Genomic DNA, 25,513 nt, shown 5'->3' on the forward strand with positions numbered 1-25,513 from the left:
GACATTCGCTGACAGAAAAAAAACAAAAACACTCCTTAGCGTTCATCTTGCTGTCACAGGAACCAAACGCTCAAAAAAAAACAAAAAAAAGCAGTTTAGTGAAAAATCAACCTCAGTCACTGAAAGCTGGTATGTTTTGTTTTTGTTTGAAGGGGAGGACAGGAGACGGCATTTAAATGTTTGTGCAGCTTTCTTTAAAAAAGAAAAAAGCAACGACTAACATCACAAAGGGAAAATTAGTGAGGGAGAGATTTATAGAAAAACAGATTAGACGATTTGAATCAGAGTGAAGGCTGGGGTGACGGGTCCTTTAAAGAAGTGACAATCAAAAACGAGCAGTGTGGCGTCTTTAACGGAGACGCAGATAAGATTAGAGGAGACAAAAGCAGTGGGAGGGAGGAGGTAAATGAGGAGGAGTAAATGAGGGAGTCACAGCAGGGCAGAGAGGGAGACAACAAGTGGCTTGCAGTAAAAATCACATCTGACAAGAGCTGCAGAAACGAAACGAGAAGAGGAGCAACAAGCATGGAGGAGAGGAAACGCTGACAGAGTGCGGCAGGACTGAAAACCAGAGCGTTTATACTGGGAGTGATGGGTTGATGCAGCACGTGTGTTTAATTAGAGCAGCACCAGATCAACAGTCAGATGTGTGAGTAAGTTTGTCATTTAAAATGGATGATAACAGAGAAACAATCGTCTGTCCGTCTGGACCGGACTTGACAGGAGAGACTCCAATCACTCAAACATCAACGCAGATTTGTTGTTGAAATACAATTTTCTTTTTTTGCGTGGATGATGATACGACTAGATAAAACTGCAATCAGACTTCTGTTTGGACGGTTTACAACGCTCAAGTGATTAATACACAAAGAACTTTGACGTTGCAGAGCAGCGAACAGTTATGGAAGTAACAGATGGAGCTGATTATGAATTGATTTCAAAGTTTATTCAGCAAAGTTTATTCTTGTGACTTCTTTTATCATCACAAGATAAAAGACGCTAACGAAAGGAAACCAAGCTAAGAGCAACGGCCTTGTGTGACGCATTTACTGCAACTTCTGTAGACAAGTCTGGACTGGATGCAAAGTCAAAACCAGAACAGACTTCATTCATAATTTCATATTTATAATTTTCAGTCATTGTTTACATCCTGATTTACAGAGTCTGGCTTCTTCTGGTGCAGAGTTACGATGCACGTCTCACGTAAATTACCTTACAGACGTGAACAAGTCAGATGTGGCTGGCATGGAGTCTGGAGCAAAGTAGACATGCTGTCATGTGATAACCTTGAGTAAAAATACTACAACTACTTGATAAAAAATAAATTAACAATCACAGTTAAAGAACAATCCAACTCCAAACAGTTTGCCAACTGTGGTTTTCATGCAGCATTTCACTAAAACAATTAACAACCCATCTTCCTTTAGCTTCTACACGGAGAATGTTTTGAGTTTGTTGCAAACCGTGACGCTTCCTGCATTTGTTTTTCATGGAGGACAGAACAAACACAGGAGAGTCTCTTTCTGCTAGTTAATCAGCAGTTATGAGAAGTCAGAGGAGTTAATTCGTACTTCTACCAGCAAAAGAAAACCTTAATCCATCTGTCACTTTTTCTTAATAAAGGACATTTGTAGAAATATTAAAATCTAATTTCTTGAATTACAAGCAGCACATCTACAGCAAAGTTTTTAATCTAAAAATGAAAAGACGCGCTCTGGAATGGGTCGTAGCAAAAAGTAAGCATTTGGGTTCAACATACTATTTTGCCCCAAAACATAGACAAAAATAAAAATAATTTGAACATTTCTTTTCTTCAAACCATCTCGACTCAATCTGGAGACACAGCGCCATGTTAAAAAATAAAAATACAGTAATGACTTGGTCCGGAGATCAGAAAACTGACATTTTGAACCTTTATCCAGAAAACTCCTGTAAGAATCTGTGTTCAGACGTCAAAAACAGGAGGAAGAGCAGAACCCAACATGTGATGAACTGCAGAACCATCAATGTTACAGAAGTTCCTCATTAAAACACTCCAGTACGGCCTCCCATCGAGTCTGCTTAAATATTAGCAATCAGAAAAGAAAACTTAATGCAGCACATTAAAAATGAAACGACCTGAGAGTCTTTCTGCCTCAGGAAAACAGTAAAAGTAACAGGCTTTTCTTAAATTATACATAAAACAGCATTTAATTCAACAGCAACACTTGAATATTAGTGCTGGATGAAAAGTTTTACCTCTGTTGGCCACCATGACTTTCTTGATGGGTCGGTACTCAGTCTGTGGGGCAGAGTGGGCGGATCGGGAGAGGAGACACGCCCTCCTGACGGTGAGCAGGCCCAGGCCGCCTCGCACCGCTGCAAACCTCAACATCCTGACAGGGGCAGAAAAAAAGAGGAAAACACAAATAAAGGTCAAGTTAAAACATGAGGAAGAAGGTAGGAAACAAGAAAATCAGTGCTAGCTAATCCTCAACCGCTAATTATAAACATTAGTTGGACTAAAGCGCTACAACCACCACATGGTATTTAGCAGAAGCTAACGCTAAAGTGCTACCTTCAATTCAAATTATATTGTTGGGAGACTACAACTCCCAAACAATTTAATTTTGACATTTGCATACTCCATGATGCTCTTAGACGTTGTATTTATATCTTGTTATCTAATAATAGTGTTTATTTATTTTTTTAACCCCTGCAGGGGGTCTTTTGTGGGCTCTAGAGTCCCTTTTTTCATGAAGTAGGCAGACAGGAGAGGGGGGAAGACATGCAGCAAACGTCGCCAGGTCCGGGAGTCGAACCCGCGACTCAAGGCCTCCAAATATGGGTCGCGCTAACCACTACGCCACCACGGCACGCCCCCAATATTAGAGTTTTATTTTATTACTCTATGCTTGATTGAAGTAAAATTAAAGAGAAAAAAGAACAAGATTAAACAGAACTGCTGCGTAAACTGTGGGAAAAAAAGAGCATGAATCTAAACACTTAACTATTTGAACAATAAACAGTTAATAACCAAAACTTCAACATAGATGTTTAAGTTCATTCAACAGAAAGTTTACAACCAGCCAAGTATGTTAACACTTCTGAATTTATCCAGAGAAATCAACTTAGAAGTTAAATGTGTCAAGCGTTTTCAAAGTTAGCTAATATGCTAATCAAATAATTAGCATAGCTATTAGCATAAGAGTTTTGTTTATTTTTTGTACCCCTCCAGGGGGTCTTTTTGTGGACTCTATTGTCCCTTTTATGGAAGTAGGCTGACAGGAAGGAAAGGAGGGCAGACATGCGGCAAATGTCACCGACGGCCGCGTCGAGGACTCAAGGCCTCCAAATATGGGTCGCGCTAACCCCTACACCACGCCCCTTTGGTCCCCAACCTTTTTATCACCGCGGACCGGACCGGTCAAGGCTTGGCGATTTTATTGCGGCCCTGGGGGAAGGAGGTCATATGACACAATTTTAAATTTTTTGCCCCGATTTTCCCCTAATGACAATCTTAGAACGTTCCGAGTTCTAAGATTGTCGCTTCTGATAATTGAGGTATAATGAAGGTTATTCTACTTTTATAAAGGAAGAGATTTGGTAATATGTTTATTTTTGCTTTCATTTTAAAGTCGTACGCAGGGCAACAAAAATCCAGCAACTTTTCAATCAAAAAAAGCCTTGAGAAAACTCGTTCGATGTTTTGGGCTGATAAAAGGTTTTTCCATGACAGCTCTCGTTTTTATTTGCTAGTTTGTTTTTTACTAAAAGCATTTTCTGCAGCAACAACAGAAAATAAAAATCTTTTATTTCAGACATACAACTATTGGTTCTTTTTTTACTTTGTCTCATCAAAATATCATGTTTAGCATGCTGCTCTGAAGGTTAAAGGAAAGTAATTGCTAGATTTTGTCTCAAAAGCTTGGAACATCAATGATTTAATAAAATGACCAAACTAAACACGTAGAGGCAGAATTCCTTGAACTAGAAAAATTATGTAGATGATACAAGAATATCCATCCATCCATCCATCCACCCACCCACCCACTCACTTCGGGCTGCGCTTTGTCTGGTCCCAAACAAGACACCCGGAACCTGTCTGCCTTGGGTGACCCTACCAGGGGCGTAAAGCCCCAGACAGCAGAGCTCCTAGGATCGTTGGGCACTCAAACCCCTCCACCACAATAAGGTGGCAGCCCAACGAGAGGTGATGCAAGAATAACTGAAATAAAACCAAAACGAGCCCCTTTTCCCCAATTATCTTTTACTATAAAAGCGTGGCTCGTTATTTTTGACTGAAGCTGCAGGGAGTCGCTGCGCCGGGCCTAAAGAGCCACCAGAGGCCTGATAGCTGCAGGACGGGGATCCCAGGGTTAGTCGAAGCAGAACGCAAAGAAAATATGTTCCTCTGATGAATTCAAGCTGCAAAAACAAACATTATGGGGCCTCTTCCCCTTTAAATGAACAATTCATCTGCACAGAAAGGAAATGCATCTCTGTTTCTTTGTTTCTATAAGTTTGGAAAGTCTGTTTTCTTCTAATCAAAACAAGAAAACTGGTTTCTGGGTCGAGCAGCAGAATTAAGTTTGAGAAGAAGTCAGAAGAAAAATGTTTTTAAAACTCATTTCTCAAAAACAAAATCATGAGATGAGGTTTTATTTGTGACAAAACCTGGAAAGTGAAAACTAAAGGCTTCTGCAGTTTGATTTTAATAAAGAACAGGACCTCAGCTGTAAAAACAAAGCGCAGTCCTGGAACGCACAGGCCGCGTTGTTCCCTTACAAACGCTGCCAAAACAAAACTTTACTCTTTAGTTTTAATCTAAAACAGAAAATGTGAAGATAAACAGTATAAAAGCTGATCATGTTACTAAATAAAGTGGCATTTTGCCTTAATAATAGGGCTGCAACTGACATATTTCAGTAATCAGGTATTCTATTGATTATACCGCTGATTAATCGTGTAAAAACTTTGGCACATTCTGCAAATTTTTCATTTAAGCTTTTTTATACCAGAAATGCATCAAAAGATGTAAATAATTAAATTCCCTTTTAGATGATAAACATTTACTGCCTAAAATGTGATGTAGCTTTTCATCAGTGTGTCATACAAAGGATGCATCTGCAGCTAAAAATCCAAGTTTATCTGTACAGCACAGTGCAGCAGCAAGGCGGCTCAAGGTGACTTGCATAAAAAAAACAAAAAATTAGAAAGTTATAGAGAAAACACCACACCGTCCACAACTGAACAGACGTTATATTTTGATGAGTGAAATCACCAATATCATATCAAATCATAAATATGTTGGTCAATGTTTCAACATTTCTTCCCAACATGTGAAAATCTCACATTTCTGCTCTTACCAATACAATGTAGGGCTGATCTGTTGACTGTTTTTCTATATTTTTATATTCTAGATTAGCTTGCTTTGTGTATTTTTTTTTACTTTATATGTCTTTAATTTCTGTTATTCATTTCTGTCCACTTTCTGCCATCACAGCTTAAATTTCCTACTTGAGGCTCTACTAAAAGATCATCTTATTAACTGATTAATAATTGGGCAGCAAAAGATGCTCAACTTTTCTACTGAATTTGAACCAGATGAAGATAAAACCTGAGTTATTAGTACAACATATTTACAAACTTTATCTTAAATGAAAAATTTATCTGTATTTGTAGCTTTGGCTTAATTACTTCTGACTGTGTTATTTCAGCCATTGACCTTTTCTTGAGTCTGTATACTCCAGTTGCTAAATCATTCCAATTATCAATTCATCACGATTAATACGATTAATCGTTTCAGCTCTCTGTCCACCATCCAGGCGGTTCAGACGCGGCGGCTGCAGTCGGCCGGCAGACGACCAGGAAGTAAAGGATGTTTGTCAGCAGCAGGAGGTCAGAGGGACAAACGTTTATTACAGCTGACAAGATTAACGAGTATTAATGAAATACGGACAAACACCCAGGCTGCAGTTCATGTTCCGCAGATTTATCGACCATTATTTAAGATCTCATTTTTACCTCAACAGCCAAACTGTTGGGTTTGTCAGCCAAATGGTAAAATATGGGAGTCCGTTGCTCTCAGCAGCGGATCTGAAGGCGGCACCCTATAGCTTTGGCCATTTTTTATTCCTGCACAACTTCCCCTCACAGCAACCACAAACGCACATCCAGGTTGGGAAAAATCCTTCTGGCATCAGAAATTAATGTAAATATTGACTTTGAGATGCCAATTCGATGCAATCTGCATCTTAAAAGTTCAAATATTTGCAAAGACAATTCAGTTTCACGTTGATTTAATTTTATTTCATATTTTTAGATAATTTTTAGATAATTTTCAGGTTCATCTCCAATGGCAGCATTTACGTGAAGCATCTCTTTTCTTTCTACTTGGTGGAAACGTTACTTATTTTACCTCTTTTAAATTTGTATGGGTGTGTCTGCTGTCTAGAGGGTTAAAATCTCCCAAAGTTTTATTGCTATACTTTATCTTATTTTTCAATTGTATTATATGTCAACAATTTCATTATTTAAAAGTGAAAAAAATCTAATAAAATAAGCAAGAGTGAAAAGCATCAATTCATTTGTTTTGACTAGCTTCCCTAAAAATCCTGCTTTAATTTGAATTTTTTTTATTTTTTAAATCAAGAGCGTTTTTCACTTATTCTGAAGCTTTTAGCACTAAATGTATAAATCAATTAGGCTCTGGGATTTTTAGAGCTTGGAGTCAATTATTTTAATCAAATTATGAGTTTTCAATGAAACTGGGGCTGTTCAATTTGTTCTTCAATTATGATTTTTGTCCCAAATAATCATAAAAAAATACGCAATTCACTCCTACCCCGACACACACTCTGCTTTCAAGCATATTCTTATTCACTTCAATGAGTAATCATGTTAAATAATTACGTTTTAAACACTACCCAAAATGTTGTAATTATGATTTTATCCCCAACATAATAGAGTACCTTTAACAAGAAGAAAAATTGTTGGATTAAAAAGGGGAAAAACTAAAATAAATTGACTATTTTTTTCTCTTTCAATTAAACTAATTTCCTTTAAAGGTCAAAACAACCTTGCACATAAAAGAGCGGTGCTCAATTAGCTGGCTTACAAGAGTTTTACTATAAAAACACTGCTTAGTCCAGCGTAGTGGGAGGACTGACAGCTATCTCACCCAATAAAATGATTTAAAAACAGGAAAAAAGGACAGTTTTTCCAAGAAGCCATTAACTGATTTTCCTCCTGACATGAAAAACCCGAATCTACCAGCTGCAAGTGGGTCTAATTAGAGACAACGAGCTTCAGGTGTGACGCCAAATTACACCAACAACGGAGCCTGCAAATTACACAAAACTTTAAAACAAAACATCATCACATCTTCAGCTTGAGTTGCAGCGATAAAAACGAGGTTAATGTTGGAGTTTGAAGTGAAATAATAACTAAATGGAAGGAGGGGCGAGTTCAACAAGTTTGTCCTGTCAGTTAAATATTCTAAAAAAAAGTCACACTATTTTCTTTAACAACTTTTCAAAAAAGGTTTAATAAATGTGAATATTAGGGGGGAAAGAGCAGGGAACAGTGGAAAAACGTTTAAAACTACCTCAACCAGTCGCTCAGCAGCTCATGCAATGCGCAGACGCTTCCAGATTCAGAGAAAGATGCACAGATTGATGACGTCTTCTTCTGGGCTGACTGCGAGCCACAGCGCCTCACTAGTAGTCTGTTGCTGCCACCCTGTGCTCAAACAGAGGTACTGCAGCTAAAGAAGGCCACGTTTTAGAGGTGACTGCGCCAAAGTCTTTAATAAATACAAGGTCATAGTTTTAAATATTTTTTAAAAGTGAATTCAGTCTACCTGCTGCTGGTTTTAAATTTGAGTTTGCTTGTAGTTGTTTGTTTTTAGTAAATTATTGTGGACTAATACTGTTTTTGATTTTTGTTTTTTTTGGTTTCCCTTGACACTCTATTTATAGGCTTTAGGTTTAGTTTTTCTGCAACAACACTTATAAAACACTAAATCAAATACATTTAACACAAACCTGGTGACATTAAGGAAAATAAATAAGTGACTTTGTCTCTGTTTAACCCTTTAACTGGCCCTGAAGAACAGACTGTGGTAAATAAAACCACTGTTATGTCTTTTTGGACTGTACATGTGTCTTGATAACGCATCCAGGCCGTAACAATACACTTTTTCAACACAAAAGCAACAATGTGACACGGTGAAACAGATACAGCTTCCCAAGGACAGAAGAGAGCAGGAAAGAAACTGCAGACACTAGCTTTAAGCCTTTGGTTACTGCACTGCGCTTTTTAGAAAGGAAAAGTTTTACTGAAGCTAAAGTTTAACTTCTCTCAAGAGCAACTCAATCCTCTACTTGCATGAATGTGAATAATTATCAATAAGCATAGTTAGCACCTGGACAAATTAACTCTAAACATATTTAGTGTTTAAAAAGGCGTTTAGGTAAACATCATAAAATCTGATTTATATTTGATATTTTGTTTCAGATGTCAGGAAGCTCCCCTGCACACTGGAAACACTGAACCAGAAAATTAAACATCAAGCCAACATGGACGATCTCTGCAGTGACAAGAACGCATCAGTGACCTCTGCACTGACGTTAACCTCTGCAGTGACGTTACGGTGGTTCGTTGTCTCACTGGCTGCATTTTCATTAACCATATTACGGCCCAAATTAGAATTACAAAATAAACTCGCTGGTTGTAAATTTTAATTTTGAAAAAACTCAAGTTTTTTTTTTAGAAAAAAGGCTGTTTTAAAATTGGTGTATTTCACAAAACTGGAACATGTTTTTTGCATCATCCAGTTGTGTCATGTGATCAACAACATTATGTTACTGCTGGCGGAAACGACTAAGAAGACGACAGGAAGTGATAAAATGATAACGCCCCACCATGATTTCTAATGACTTATCATGTGATTTTAATTTGGTTTTCTATTTAATGGAAACATCATAATTGCATAATTGTGTTTTTTTCAACATTAGTGAAATATCAACATAGTTTTATGTACATTTGTAATAAAATTACAGCTATCGTTAGCATGTCAAGGTCCCCAAACAATCAAGAAACATGAATGAAAATATTTTTATGCCATTTAAATTCTTTGCATAATGTTTTGGTTTCTGGTATCATAAGTCATAAAAAAATCTAAGTTTTGCAAAGTTACAATTTTTAAAATGACCACAAAAAACATGTTTATAGTTGAATATGTCTCTGAGCATGTAAATCCTCTTAACCTTATCAAATCTGTACACAGTTGTCGTGCAGAATACAGATTTGCTTTTGCCTGGACATTGAAATCTTTCTCAGCTTTACTGGCTTTTTTATGGTTTAGTGGAAACCAGTGACAGCCATATATAATGAGAAGTGAAAAAGATGAAGATGAAACCAGTTTGCAGCATGGCAGGTTTAATGATGATTCATTTAAAATTTGTTCTTTCATCCCTGATTCCTTTTCATCTTCAAACTATAACAATCTGTTCCCCTGCAGAAGGAAGAGATTTCATTATAGCTCAGTATTAATATGTAAAGTTGTGGTTGTAAATTCTGACTAATTCAAACAATGTAGTTGGTGTCTCTCTGTCTTTCCCATTGCAGCTTAACTTGTACAGTTTTTATGACCTTTTATTTCTGTTGTAAACTTTTGAAATCCAGAACTCACCTTCTTTTTTTGCAGTCAATGTTAGTTTAGGGTAAGCAAATACGATCCAAGAGTGAACATGATAATAAAAGGCAAAGATCTTTTTCATTCAGTCCCCAAAACATCTGTTAAAAACTCATTTTGCCCTCTTTGGTTTTGTCTTCTACTTTCTTTTCTTCTCACTGCCTTGCATAAAGTGTATGAATGTAGCGAGAGTTTAAAGTCTGAAAATGAAGATAAGAATGAAGTTGTGGTTTGGGAAGAATCCTCATTATGCTCTGAGGGTTACAATTTGAGTCATTTTGGTTTTGGCACTTAAGCGTCAGATCCCTGATTTAAATCCTGATAAATCTGCAGACATTTTTGTTCTCTGCAATGGATTTTAACACAAGTATCAAGAGGAAAATTTACATTTTGTTTGCATGTCAACTTTTCACTCTAGCTCCGTTTCCATTGATGTTTCAAAAATAAATTCACTGAATGGCTGTATCAAGATTGGTTTATTTCGTAAAACTGCCATAGAAACATTTTTCACACAATCAACAATTGGATGTCGCCTCTGGAACAAACCACAAAGAAGAAGACAACAGGAAGTAGTAGGAAGGACGCAGCATATTTAATGTCTGAATGTCCATCAGTTTGTGACCATAAGCACAAGCACACTTTAATTATGCAGCAAAAATAAAACACCAACACATCCACAAAGCATAAAGAAGTTTTGGTTCTAAACTTATAGGCAATGCTGTATGTTATTTTGGTTTATATATCTTTATAATTGAAATAAGTCATGTGCAATAAAATGGCTTCATATCTAGAGGATAAATTTAGAGCTGGACAATAAATCAACAAAATATATGTCCTAATAGACACATTATCCATGTCAATAGATAGTACGTTTGATAGAATATTCAATAATTTAACTGCATTGGTGGAATCAACTGACTCCCTCACTCTTTGGTTACCTAGCAACGACCTGTGGAGTTACTTGGGCAGAAGAAGTTTTTTCCACAATGCCTCATAACTGCTTAAAAAAAAAAAAAACGGTGTGGAGTAAAAACTGTGGATAAAAACAGGAAGTCAGACCATCAGTTTGGCATAATTTCAAATATTCAAAACAAAAAACTAATCAGTTACCAATAGACTGATAAGAAATTCCTATATTATGATTGGTTTTTCAGCCATATTGTCCACCACTAGATACATTACACGCTACCAAAATAAAAATCTGAATTATTATTAAACAAGTTCTTGTTTGTCATCCGCTGTATTCTGAGCATGATCAAAGTGACCTGCTTTATCTCACAGTCGGCTCTTGAGTCCCAACAAACATTAACAAACCGTCCAAATCGTCTATCCAAAAACAAGACCAAAGTCCGCTCAACACCAGGCAGACAAAATCACATCAGCTCACTGCAGCGTGAGAGCGTTTCCCAGCCAAACCCAATCAGCTGTGAGTAAAAACTTAATAAATGTAGCTTTGACAGAAACAGAATGAGAATAAAGCGTCGCCATGCAAAGACCAACAGAAGCACGTTGTATTATTCAAGCACCGGTATGTGTCAAAGTTTCTGAAATGCTGTCTTCATCACGTAGGGATGCTCAAAAACCAGTTACACCAATCCAAACTGTGATTGTGTCACTGGTGACAAGTAGTCTGCGTCAAATATGTAAAATATTAACCCATATATTCACAATCACTGTTCAAACTGCAGATGACGCTCAAACTCATTTACACAAATGAACCAACCAAAGGGGACCAACTAAATAAACCCCTCAGATATTAAAACACCCTAAATTACCATTACCATGGTTAGCTAGCATCCTAAAACAACTGTTAAGGATGTAATCTTAGGCAAAAGCTGAAACCCCTCAGCAAAAATACCATGACTTCTTTCCAACAGGCTTTTAAAGGTCCAGAGGAATGTGACCTTTGCCCTTTTGTTGAATGCAACCAAACATGTGGGACAGAGACGTTGTTCTTGTTTCAGAATTAGGCAAGTTTCACGTCAAAGCTGTTTGTTTAAAGCATTATTTTCCAAGATGCAAGTCATGTTTTTCTGATTGTGATCGCCACAACTCCTATAACTTTGGGGTTAGGCCAGTGTCCAAACTGGTGTCCAAACTGGGCCAAAACTAGCAAATTTAAACGACTGGTGGGTCACAAAATTCATTAAGTTAAAAATGTTAAATCATTTACATTTTTTTTCTTTACTTGCTGAAAATAAAGGAGCATTTTTTTAAAAAATTATTAAAGATTTAAAACATGAAAAGGGCTTCGGACTGCTACATTATAAGAAAAACTAAATTTTGGGGGGTCATCAGGTGTTTTCTGTTTTGCTGGCCCAGTTTTTACAATTTTTGACTTGTGGTCAGAGGCCGAATAAAATCCTTTCAACGGCCACAAATGGCCCGCAGGCCACACTTTGGACACCGCTGGGTTAGACGATCTACATTGGAGTTTTCGATTCAATTTGACTAATCAATCTCTATCCAGGTCCTGGTGTCTTTAATACAGATGAAATCTCTCAAAAGAAAAAGAAAATAGCTTATTTTATCAAATATTGAGGAAAGTGAAAACAAACCTGACATTCATTTAAAATCTCTGAACTAAAAAAGGCCCAGTGATTTATTTCTTAAATGTACAGGATATTAAATTGAATGTCTGCTCAGAATCCTAATTCTGCATTTTTACCAAAGTTTTCTATACTGATAGCTGGAAAGCTACAATCAAACATGGAGGCAGGTACTTTCTGCCAAATGTCCTCCATGACCCACTCTCTCTTTCTTTGGTCGGCTACAAAACAACAGAAAAAGAACAGAATGACTATAAAACCAAGTTAATGAAGCTACGGGAACAGATCTGTCTGACGTTACAAGCTACTGGGAGCACTGGGAGCACTGGTTCACACATTAACCTTACAGGGATCAAAGTTCCTAGAGATCAATGCTTTGTCACAAAACCTGTTGCACGGCTTCAACTTTACTCTAATTGGCCCAAACCTGAATCTGGATGTCTGCCGATGTCTGAGCAGCAGATGTCAACCTTTCCTGGTTCACAACACTCAGAAATCACCACCATAAATACCAGATATGCTTTAAAATAATAAATAGTAGTGTGACGTTCACACTTAAAGTCAATGAATAGTTTGTTGTGGCTGTATTGGAAAATAGAAATATTAGATCTAGATGTGCAGAGAGCTACAACGTCTGCTGACCAAACTTACTGCAAACACAAAGTTTCATTCGAGACGTACAACAAAATCTAAGTACACTGAGAAAAATCTAACACTAATGGAGGAAAAATCCTCAGACCATCGCATCCTCCTGCCAACAGCCATCAAAATCTACAATAACTACTTTAAGAATCTCAATTAAAATGACCTGCAACAACATTTCATTTCCCTTTGGGATCAATATATTGAATTTGAATCTATGGCCCTTTTATACCAGTACCTACTCAGCATGGCTCGACTCAACTCTACATGATTTGGTGTGTTTTCCATTACAGCTGAGTCACATCTCTGGTGGGTTCAATTGTCGTATACTTGAGCGCTTCCAGAATCCGAAAATAGCACGACGTAATCTGCACACGACAAAACCACAACGTAATAATGGAGGGCATGGAAGCCATGTTGAACATTCAGCTTGGTCTGTGGATTTTATCAGATCCTGTCCACATGCAGATGGCTTTAGTTCCATAAAGGTATTTTATTGTTTATGCACAGAACCGGCGTTTAAGGAGATCAGAATCTAGGGCTTGACGAGATATCACAATAAGTATTTTATATCAGTCGATATTCATAATTATTGACTAGTTGTTGTTTTAGATATCTGAAATACAGCCAACTTAATAAAAACTGCTTTAGAAAACCCAGCTTAACCCTTCCAGACCAAACGATCCAGCCAAATATGCAGTACAGTCCTGTAATGCTGTCACACTTTGCGCTGTCTGAAAAATTCCAGCGGTTTTTGAAAGTGGAGATGTTGCGCTTTCCAGGCAACTCTTCTAATGGACGGTAAATTGGGAAGTAACTTAGTAGATATTGAAAGTTCCAGTTGTGATGGATAAATGGGCAAATATATATTTACTCACAGGAAATTTAAAGAACTGTTTAAAATTAAAATAAGCAAAAAATATCCAGGCGGTGATTTGAAACTTTGGTCATAAAGGGTTAAATCTAGGGCTGGACAACATGGCTGAAAAAATATATTACTACATAAGCATTTCATATGAGTCTATCAGTAACTATTGATCACTTTTTTCTTTTAAATATCTAAAATACTTCCAATTCAATTCAATTAGATTCAAAAATACTTTATTAATCCCAAAAGGAAATTAAATAACATTTATAAATATAATAATAATGATAAACTTTGTGACATTATCTTTCCTGTTTTACTGTTTCCTCTCATTCATTTTCTCCTTTCACTTTGCGTTGTTATTTTTTAATTCTTAAGAAATTATGAGCAACAGTGGCAAAACATTAAACTGCTTCTGCGCCAGTTACTCAAAAGGTTGTTGCTAGGTAACCAAAGAGTGAGAGAGTTGCTAAGTAACCAAAGAGTGAGTGAGTGAGTTCCTTTGATTCCACCAACTTTGCTTAGCTGGCCTTGAGAGACTGACCAGCTAAAGCCTTTCCTTTGCCTGCATCCCCCAGAATGCTGTGCGGTTCTGGATTGGAGTTCAGTGAAATTATTGAATATTCTATCTGACATATTGATCATGTGTCTATTGCGATATGTCATTGATTTATTGCTTAGTCATACCAGATACGATCATTTTTTTAAACCTGGTCCCAGAGAGGGGAAATTTTAAAGCGGTTTTAGTGAGTACTATGCATGTGTCCCACTGCCTTTTATTCTGAAAAATAAAAAACATGGCACCATTTGGTGTCGTTTGGTGATTTCTGCATCATTCTGCTTTACAGCGCCACCGATTGGCCTGGCATACCCACTACACCATTTTATGCCCAGTAAACGATTTTATCTTTTGTCATTTTTTTATAGCTTTAACAACAAATTGAAACAAACTGTGTCCTTGTGAAATACTGTGACCCAAAATATCAGATTAAAAACTGTTTATCTAGTTTCTTTCACTCGGCTCACACAAAGAGCTATGAAGCCGATGGGAGTCCAGCAGCATCCCTCACTTCAGAACATTTTCAATGAAATGCTAACCGGACAGGTCCAGAAAATCATCTCATATCCTCCACTCAGAGTACCAGCCTCTTCATGAGGTCGGCATGTAGACTGAAACGCTTTCCTTCAAAGCCATAAGCAGCAACAAACACTAAAAAGTAACTGTAGCTAATGGTCTTCTAGATTTTAAACTATATTACTATGTCTATAATATTAATTTTTCTTATAATGGATCTATTACAGAAGTGTGAATGTAACGTTATGGTTATGGATTTGGGCAAGACAAATTTCCTTTGGACAATAAAGCTTATCTTATCAATAATGGATTCATCCAGTTACCTGGGACAACTTGTGTCCTCGAAATAAGGAAACGATATACTGCACACAGGAGTAAGCTGTGACTCAGTCAGTGGTGGTTTTGGCTTACCACTCTCCAAACATGCAAACATTGCACAAGTTTTGTCTAGTTTCCACCTGATTTATCTAAGAAATCACTATTGATCGCCTCTTACTTGCAAAGGCTTGCAAAACACTCAATACCACAAAACACTTTCAGTTTCGTAGATTCAACAACTAGAAACATTAGTTAAATCAAACTAATGTCTTAACACATTTAGAGATTAGGCACTTACAGAACACTATGGAAAAATACTTAAACTATTTTCAGTTTCATTTGTTTTACCTCTAGCAAGAGATTAAATGTTTCAGATTATAAAATAAATTCAACATCAGACTGACTGAAATGACAAAAAATAATTGCTTAAAAACCTAGAGACTAGTTGCACCTTTTATTGCACCAACGCGCTTCTGCAACATCTGGCAATGAGTCTGATTGATCAGCGCTGATCAATTTAGTTTTAATTCAGTCACATTTGAGGATTTTCAAACATTTATAGCCTGATTGAGTCGACAGAGCAGCATCTTTCAAGATTCTCTGCTAAAGTTGAACTTATGGATTCAATCATAAATTCACAGTAAGTTGTCCAGATCCTGAAAAAGTAAAGTAGCCTCACAGCATCATACTGCCTCCACCGTGTCCCACTGACAAGCTGTCTTAGCTTTATGTCACAACCAATCTCCAAATCAATCCCACCTCAATGCTGATATCCACGAGGATATTCATATAGTAACATATTTCCATATATATGCTTTTCATAATTGTATTTTTTTATATGTAGTTATATTACAGTACTTACAATATCACACTTATTTAAATATATTTTATATAAATTTTAAATTGCTTATGGTTATATTTGTATTTACAGAAATTTAACGCTTGGGGTGGAGTAACTTGTTGACGACTAAGCTATTTATTTCCCCTTGGGATCAAATAAGAATATCATATTCTATGTATATATTTCTATAATATATTTGGATATTTATCTAATATATATATATAAATATATATATATATGAATATACATTGTAGATTTAATTCAAATCAAGTTGAATTCAATTTGTCCCATAAAGAAAATAAATATTCTTATTCATATCATTCACGTTTCGTGGATGTTGTTGTTGTGGCAGAAAGGATTATCTGTAGCAGTCAGTCTTGCATTCAATCTGAATAAGCCTCTGACTGAAGACTGTTACTGTAAGACAGTTTTATGACTGTAATAATTCAACAGCTCAATATTCGAGCAGCAGAGATGATATTTCACAGTAGCATGTCCTGGATGACACCATCAGTTGTTGGTAAGCACTGCTAATCCACCTCGTTTGCTTTCGCTGCTCCTCTTTAAATCCGGGCAGAGAGACACTTCAGATCGTTTGAACTTCCTCTTTCTCTCTCTGCTCTGCATCCATGCATTCTCCTTTCCAACTCCACCGGGATTTGGGGTCGTAGGTCAGGTGTTATTTGAGTTCCGAGATGATAGTCAACTGCTCCAAGGTGTAGAAACAACACCCGGTTGTCACGGTTACGCATCACAGCGACAGTTATGGTGTGTAATGAGAAAGTAAAGATGTCAGAACAAAAATCCTTCCAGCTGCATCCAAACCCAGACATGATATTTTTAAAAGCAATGCCACATGTCAAACAAAGAAATAAGAGTTTACAAAAAACAGACAACATCTAGGATGTCGTTCTACGTTATTAGTTGGCCTCCTGGATGAATCAACATTACACTCAGAGTAATTTTGGTAGACCAGCCACTCCTTATAAATAGATTTAAAGGACAGATACATGTAAAGGACTTTGCTTTTCATCTGTTCTTGAATTTCCTTAAATCAGGTCATGAATTTTAGATCTTTCAGCCTTCTTCATGTTGTCCTATTCAAGTGATATGTGGAATCCATAAGTCAGGCAGTCATCAGACTGGGTGCGGCAGTGGAACAAACCTATATTTGTCTGACATAAATATTGATTTAATGATCTAAAACATGTAAGTGTGATAAAAAAGCAAAGAGCGTGGCCTGTGTGCAGCAGGTTCTGTTTGATCAAAGTCGCCCGGCTCCCGCTGGGCTCTGGGACAGATGTTACGCATATTTTCCTGTTTGGCTGCAGAGTAAAGGTTGCTTTGAGGATGAGCAAACACCTGAATGACTCTGACACAACAACATGAAGAATACAGTGAAGATTATCATTAGTGATTTAATATTTCCTTGAAATTGCTGAAATTTTGTTAATTCTGTTTGTGTGCTTTGAGGTAAATCGTGACGCCGTTTTTTTTTATTGTTTTAAAATGTTAACGTTGTTGATGCGGTTGATTTGAATATGTGTTTTGATCTAGTTTGTGTTTTAAGGGTTAGAGATATTTCTTTTTTAGTATTATTTTTTATGATTCTATTGCAATGTTTGTGGTGTTGAATGTTCTGAAGATCATTAAATAAACAAACACAAAGGTTTGGAAATAAACCAATCTGAACATAAGTTGCCATCTAAATCTGGGAAAGGAAACTGAAGCTAATGTGTGGCCTGCACAGATAATAAGCATCTGATGCAGGTTTCAACATGTAAACTGAGACGGGTTTTTTTTTTTTCAACCTTTGGCATTTATTTTGTTTGGAGTGATGGAAGAAAATCCAAATTTTGAATGTTTTTCACTGGATTCTGCGTAGAATTAACCAGTTTTATGATTTTGATTATCAGGTTTTAACCAGATCAAGAAAGCTGACATGTATATTTCTGATTTATGTTGTATAGTTTAATCAAAGACACTGAGAGTGATTAATTTTAACTCACTTTCAGCTTTGCAAAGCATCAGTACAACCCAGTGACTTTGCATGTATTGATTTTGGCTCAGAAACGACTGATAATTAGGCTGTTGACTTCATTTACAGACTTATTACGTTTTTACAAACATCTACATAACGGCTCATATCTAATCAAACGTAAATGAGCTGCATTTCACTTATTTACTTTGATAGGTTTACTTTATATATATATATATTTTAATATCAGACAAACATTTAACAGACCTAAATCACAACAGATTTGGAATATTATTGAATTGTTTCTTATTTTTTTATTAGAAATATTCAGAACTGACATTTAAGTGATTCAAAGTTTGACTTTGATCAGCACGAAGCCGTTTGATGACATTTGATCATCAAGATTGTTTTTTCTTCATTGTGTGAATCCTCACATTATTGATTACATGTAATAAAAATGTTTAAAGAGTTTCTGCCAGACACTGCGGACAATCAGTGGTCGTTTTTGATATGGGCCACATGGGCAGTTGCCCAGGGCGGTACTAAAAAGGGTGGGGAGTGGGGCGGTTAGATCTTTGAGCCACCAGATAAGAAATTATACTTTTCTCTCAGGTGTGTTTTCAAAAACGTTTTTATTGCTTTTATTTGCAATAATTACACTATAACTTGACATTTGCCAGAATTTAAAATATTTTTTGTATTTTGATTGGTTAGGAGGCAGCAGAAGGAGGGATTCATGCAAGAACCGCCACCGCCTGCATTTTTACTTCTTGTAGAGTCCACCTAATTTTTATTTAAAATGTTATAGCATTTCAAAAAGTTCATAATCTCATATACAGTATTAAACCCAGTGGAAGAAAAGCAGGACCACAGCATCACCTTTCCTCCACCGTACTTAACGTAGGACTTGAGCTACGTTTCACATCGGATTCAGCAGTAAATATGCAGGGAATGGTTTTGGGGACTTGGTGATCCCATTTTTGTTTTTCTAACAATAAGCTTTGAAGATTTTCCTATCCCTCCTCATGACAGAAAGATAAAATCCAGTTCTTGTCCAACCTTACAATTGCCTAAAATCCTGGTGACTGTTTGTGCCTTTTATTGCACCAACGAGCTTCTGCAACATCTGGCAGTGAGTCTGATTGATTTTGTTTTAATTCAGTCACAGTTGGAAGATTTTCAAACATTTACAGCCTGATTGAGTTGACAGAGCAGCATCTTTCAAGATTATCTGCTAAAGTTACCGTCACAGTTCTTGTTGTTTCAAATGTTTTGAAGTCCAGAGTAAAAGTATTCATAATCTTTTTACATTTTTTCCACTTTTTATCATGTTACAATGACAATATTTGATTCATTTTATTGGAACAAATAAAATGAATCAAATTGTTGAGCTTCAATTTGCTCAACAATTGAAGCAAATTGTTGAGAAGTGGTAGGAAAATTCAACACATCTTACAAATAATAATCATTCAGCCCAAAAAAGGCTTGCAGATGTAATCACAGTCACAAAGCGGCTCTACAAATGCACCCCACACTTTTCAGATTTTTACATGAAAAAAAATGTACAGACCAGATAATTATAAAATAACTTTCTTTCCGCTTAATCAAAATTAGCTTTATTGGTCAAAATTGAACAGCACATAAAGTATAAACATAAGAAAGGAGATTAAAAAAAAACAATTATCCATCCATCAGATGCTGATTAGCATCTCAAAAGCTCAAATAAAACCTGAACTACGACCATAAATTGTTGAAAAATGAGGCTTTATGGGTGCAGAGCAGGACCAAAGAGCAGAGAGAGGAGGAGGAAGTTCACACCAACCCTGACTCCAACATCTCTTACTTTCTAAACATACAGCCAGACAGAGACTTAAAGACCAGTGGCAAAAGCAAACGATATGGATTAGCAGTGCTGGCCAGTAACTGATTGTGTCATTACTGTGGAATGTCACTTCTGCTGCTTGGATGTTGAGTTTCTGTCTCATGATAGTCATGAGGCAGAAACAGTTTTCAGTCAGAGGCTTCGTCAGATGTGCTGTAAGACTGACTGCTACAGGAGACGCTTCCTGCCCACAGCATCACCATCCACAAGGACTCCTTGAAGATTCTTGGATGAGTTAATGAATCAATCAATTAATCACATTAATTGATCATTTCCAATCTGATGATTAATTTTTTTTTTACTTATTGCTTTTGGTTGTTATGTTTCATTTTGGATATTTAAAATATCTTCCAGTGCCACTGTTAAGTGTTTACAAAATTTAAGTTTCTTGATCTTGGAGGGGGAAAACTACTCATTTATTACTTGAAAATGGCCTCAAATAGGCCGCTCCCATTAAGCAATAAATCAGTTAATCGCACAATAAATTGTTCCCATTTGTATGATAGATTGATTTTTTTCTTTTCGCTCTCTCTTTCTACCAAAAACTGGGTGAGAAAAGTCTTCAGTTTGTGCTTTGGTCTGAACTAGCCCCCTTTTTAAGGACAACTTGTTTACATAAACTTCACAACTCAATTTTATTTACCATCTGTTTTATTCATTTTATAAGCTTAAAATATCTTCCAGTTCCAGTGTAAAATGTTCATTAGAATTTAAAGTTTATTGAACTTTGAGAGGGTAAGCTTGCATTATTATGTCATTACTATTATATTACTTAAAAATGGTCTCAAAACATCAATATTATTATCGCAATGACTTCTGGGACCATTTTTCTTCAAGCAAAATTCGTTATTGTGACAAGTCTTTGACTTATTACAACATTTAATTTCCCTTTTTTTGAATAAAGTATTTTTAACAGTATGAGTTGATTGCAAACCCAATTAATTAATTGTTTTAGTTAATCAATGTAAAATAAAATGGTAATAGTAGTTTTAAATAGGCACGGTGACACTTTAAACCATGCAGGAAGACCTAGAAGTTGCAGAGTAACAGCTGTGTGGTTACATGTGCTGCTACCACGCTGACAGCTCAGACACATGCAGGTCAGTTAGCCTTCTGGAGCAAAGCTCGGTCCTGGAGCTGAATGCAAACCAGCCTCACGCTCAAAACTCATTCATAAACACACACAACCTCCCGCAGGTACTCACATGCTGCCGCTGATTAGTCGGTTATCGGTAAGAGACGTGGATCCGCTGCCAAGTAACCGGACACCGAGTGTACACAGCCGACAGTCAGGCAGTGTTTATGGGTCCACTTCCTCTATTGCTAATGAGCTTCACACCTTCACAGACACGCTGCTTTGCAGGAAGAGGGAGATATGTGAGCTTGAATGTACACGAACTCTCTCTCTCTCTCTCTCTTTCTCTCTCTCTCTCCCGCTGTGGGGCTCACGCAGCTTCACGCAAGCAGAAGGAGTCAGTTCGGGACGGCCGAGCTCCGGCTCTCACACTGTCACTCTCACCCTGCTGGCTCACTCCCTCATGTGTTAGTAAAGGAGCTAGGACTCTTGGAGCTAGGTGCTAACTGTCTACTGCGGCTAACGTAGCTAGCAGCTGGTATCCTCGTTCTCCTTCTGGCGGATGTGGCGGACTGCCGCTGCGCCTGTCTCCTATTTAATCTCTCTCCCTCTCTCCCTAAGCTTTCATCTCTCTCTCCGTTTGGCGTGAGGCAGCTAGGCCACGCCCCCTTCCTCCTGCTCTCAGCCAATCACAGGGGAGGTTGGAGTAGCACGCGGTGAGTTTAAAGAGCACCAAATGTTCCAACATCACGTCGGTCACGTCACGTATTTAGAATAACATTAAAATAAACGAATAAGCAGGCACGTGCAGAGGGGGGGACGAGGGGGCTTGAGCCCCTGCCCTTTTTATCCTTGATGCCCCTAATGCCCCTTTTGAGGGTTTTTTAATTTTTTTATTTTTGATCTGTATGTCAGAAGGCCTGTTTGCACCCCTCAGCAATAATATTTAGCTAAATATAATAATTTAGTAAAAATAAACCAGTCTGGCTGCCCTCAGTCTAATAATGACTCTCAGAGCCTCCATGCTGTTTCTATTTATATTTTTATAATTGTCCTTGCAATGGCGGGAAAAAACCCGCCTCGCCCCTAGACACAGAAATGCTTCGGCTGCAGAGAAAACTTCTGACTTTAACTTCATCATTCTGCTAAAGGCCCGGTTCGCTACAGGCAGCTTGAGTCGGTCCACCGACAGATATAAAGAATATCTGTCTTTATATCAGACATCCTGGTATAAGACACGGTACCGACTGTCACCGCGAGTCGCAACGCAGCTCTGATACATGGGAATCACATGTGATTTCCATGTGTATCAAATGTGCATCACATATTTCCACATGTGGAAATGTGTATATCACATGGGAATCACGTGTGATTTTACCACGAAATGTTCCAAAATCACACAAATACATGTGCTTTCACATGTGATTCACATCTTTCACACATCAATCACATGTAAAAAGTTGTGTGAACCACATGTGGTTTTCATGTGGTCATATGTGAAAATCACATGTGACTTTTTCATGGGATTTTTTTTGTAAGGGTTTTCCCTCAGTGATTAATGTAAAGACAAGCTCTTGTACGCCTTGTGAAAAGGTTGGCAGTGTGTGAAAGATGAGAGCATCTCAGGATCATGAACCAGCTGAAAAGGAGAAGATTTGATTACAGGAGTTTAAACTGATCCTTTGTGCTGCTGCTTTTGAAAGTGGACAAAAGACTATTACGCCTTTATCTCAAAAATCTTGTGATTTATTCCAGCTCTGTACGGATTCATTCTAAAATGAGATTACCATTGTTACTTTCTGGTGTTTGTTGAACAACTGAGAGATTAGGGAAACCAGGAACAGGCTGGATAAAAACCTGACTTTAAAATGTTTTGGTCAAAGATAAATCTCTCTGATTGGTACAGCCAGCGTGTTACACAGTGTCTAAACAAATAAAGACAAGAATGATTGCTTCTCAACTCCTGTTTGTTCTCTTATCAGCTTTAGATAGGAGTGTATGCGCCACTCATAGGAGGACACTTTCATCTGAGCCAGAGTTACGACACAGACAGAAATAAACGTGAAACATGACCCCTATTAAAGGAAGATGGTATTATTTATTCTCCAAGCATATACTGCTATTTTAAAACAACCAAGTCAGTATGTTACTCTCAGTTGTTATAACTTAAGAGAAATTTGACATTTCAATTTGATGCTTTGAAACTGGGTTCTGTCTCTTTAAGAAGCTCCTGCTCTTTCAGAATGAACTACATTCAGCATTAGTCTGAAATGTAGTTCATATGATGACCTCAACAGATGCACCACCAGGTGTTTGCTAATGGCTGCTGCCGCTAGTCTGAGGATTGGAGCTCAAAGGAGGAGCTTTCAGGAAGTAGGCGGAGCTTTGTGAAAGCCTGTTTCCACCCTGAATGGTTGCCATGGAGATTAAAGGTTTTTTTAACCATGCAAAGAATCAAAGCAACACTGTTTTTGACAGTATAAAATAATATAAAACTCCAAAAACTCAATTTAAAGTGTAGTTTTTAAATTTTTGTCATAAGTATCTCCATAAAAACAACCTAAACAACTTTTATTTATCCTATTTACGTTATTGCCAAACTTGATAACACGCACAAAGGCTGTTCATGTACCTACCTGACCATTAATCCGTCACGGTGATAAGACCCTATTCCAACTTGTAAGAGGTTGCGTACACTGTGGACAGGTCACCAGTCCATCACAGGGTCAGCACAGACAAACAAGAAAAGCAAACGTACAGAGTCGCTCCACAGGGCAGTGGCCCACTAACCCAACATGCTCCTGTTTGGTCTGTGAGCAGCTGAGACCGCTGAAGCCTTTTCACGGTGCTAAAGGCCGAGACGATGGGATTAGTTTAAAAGAATAAGGGAGTTTTTCTTTAAATGCTCTGATTGTTGGCTGATTTTTTTTCTCAGCCTGTTGCAATGTTGAACTTAGCAATAAACTGACATTCATCTGTAAAATTATATTTAGTTTTCTGATTTACAAGATATATTTGAACACATTCTGGCAAGATCTTTGATACTTAATAAAACTATTTACTGGCTTATTACATTAGTAAAAAAAAAAAAATTAAGGACCAGAAAATATTTACCTGTAATAAAGTAGACCGATTCAGGAATTTGATTGACGTGAGAGTGAGACCTCCTGTTTGTATGCAAGCTTTGTTATTTTAAGTTAAACTTAAAAATGCTTTATTTACCCCAAAAGGAAATTAAATGTTGTCATTCGCTGCTGGTCATTGTTTTGTTTTAAAGTCACTAGATTTGTGGCTGATGGCTTTATTAATAAAGGACTGACAGTTTCCAGCTCAGCTTGTTCAAAACTAGATTTGGGTGGAAAGCAGCCCAGTCTGGCCCCGCCCCTCCAAACATTTGGCTCCGCCCACTTTATTTGGGGGTGGGGCTACGTCACACATTAATGACCACAAGAATCACTGATCTGTTGCTGCAGAAACACAACCGGCGTGATGGTGCCACTCTGATAAAAAAATTATCTATCATAATGAAATAATTATCATTTTATTATGAGATAATATCTCATTACGATAATATAATTATCTCACTATAATAAGATAATGATCAATATAATGATCGAGATCACATATCTGAACCTGAGCTACTCCAACCCGGGGCGCCTGGTCTACCAGGTTTACTATGAAATGATGAGCAAGTCATCATGACATGAGCAAGAAACAAATAAAATACAACACAGCTTAAAGCTGCAGTATGAAATGTTTAATAAAATATATATTTTTACAAATTTGTTGAAATTGTCACCTTGTAATAATCTGTAAAACAACATCAAGGTTCTCTGACTTCTCAAAGCCAGGAGGAAGATCTTAACGCTGTCAATCACCCTGTGTGTGGTGCTGCTCATCCCTCCTTCCCTCATATACCCATTGCTCTCTGCTACACCGCAGCTAGCATAGCCTATCACGAATGCTAAGGCTAGTTAGCATGACCACCAATGACAGCAGATTAAGTTTTGGTGTAACTTTAAGTTGTTTTTATGCCATTAGCAGATTGAGCAGCGAGTACATCAGATTGATTGACAACACCAAAACCCTCCTCCTGGCTCTGATTGGTTGGTTTTGGTTGGTGCATTTTTTCAGAGAGCAAAGATCGATCCTTTCATAGATTATCTGCCTCATATTATCCTCTCACAACATGGTGACAGTTATTACAAACAAGTAAAATGTATTTTAAAAAAGTTACATACTGCAGCTTTAATATGACGTGTAACATTTGAATTTCGCAGATTTAAAGGTGCATAAATATATTTTTTCTGCATAACATATCCAACAATGTTTTATTTTCTCTAACACTACCTCATGTTTTTGTTTCAGATCCTTAAAAAGCACGCAGATCCACCGTGGAGCTCCATCTCCATGCATGTCACAACAGTAACCTAATTAAGCAGGCATGTTTTATTCACTGTCACCGCCCTGTTCTGGGAAAAATGGGAGAGCAACACATGGGAGACGCTGGGATTGGGCTTTTGGGGCACATGCTCAGTCATTTGGCAAAGAGTTGCTCCCTTTGAAAAGGTGAATGCCAACTGCTCAGTAACCTCTCTGTTCATTCTCT

General features: G+C 37.3%; 1 protein-coding gene across 1 annotated transcript in view; it reads right to left on the minus strand.

The window, feature by feature from the left end:
* pc (pyruvate carboxylase) overlaps positions 1-21,509 on the minus strand; it is a 371,443-nt gene extending 349,934 nt beyond the window's left edge. The window contains exons 1-2 of the mRNA XM_023345780.1: positions 21,035-21,509; positions 2,239-2,375 (exon numbers count right to left, since the gene is read on the minus strand). Coding sequence (XP_023201548.1) covers positions 2,239-2,375; positions 21,035-21,036 — 139 coding nt within the window. The 5' untranslated portion in view covers positions 21,037-21,509. The remainder of the gene's footprint in view (positions 1-2,238; positions 2,376-21,034) is intronic.
* Between the last annotated feature and the right edge of the window lie 4,004 nt (positions 21,510-25,513).

Source organism: Xiphophorus maculatus, chromosome 14, assembly GCF_002775205.1.
Source record: "Xiphophorus maculatus strain JP 163 A chromosome 14, X_maculatus-5.0-male, whole genome shotgun sequence".
NCBI lineage: Eukaryota > Metazoa > Chordata > Actinopteri > Cyprinodontiformes > Poeciliidae > Xiphophorus > Xiphophorus maculatus.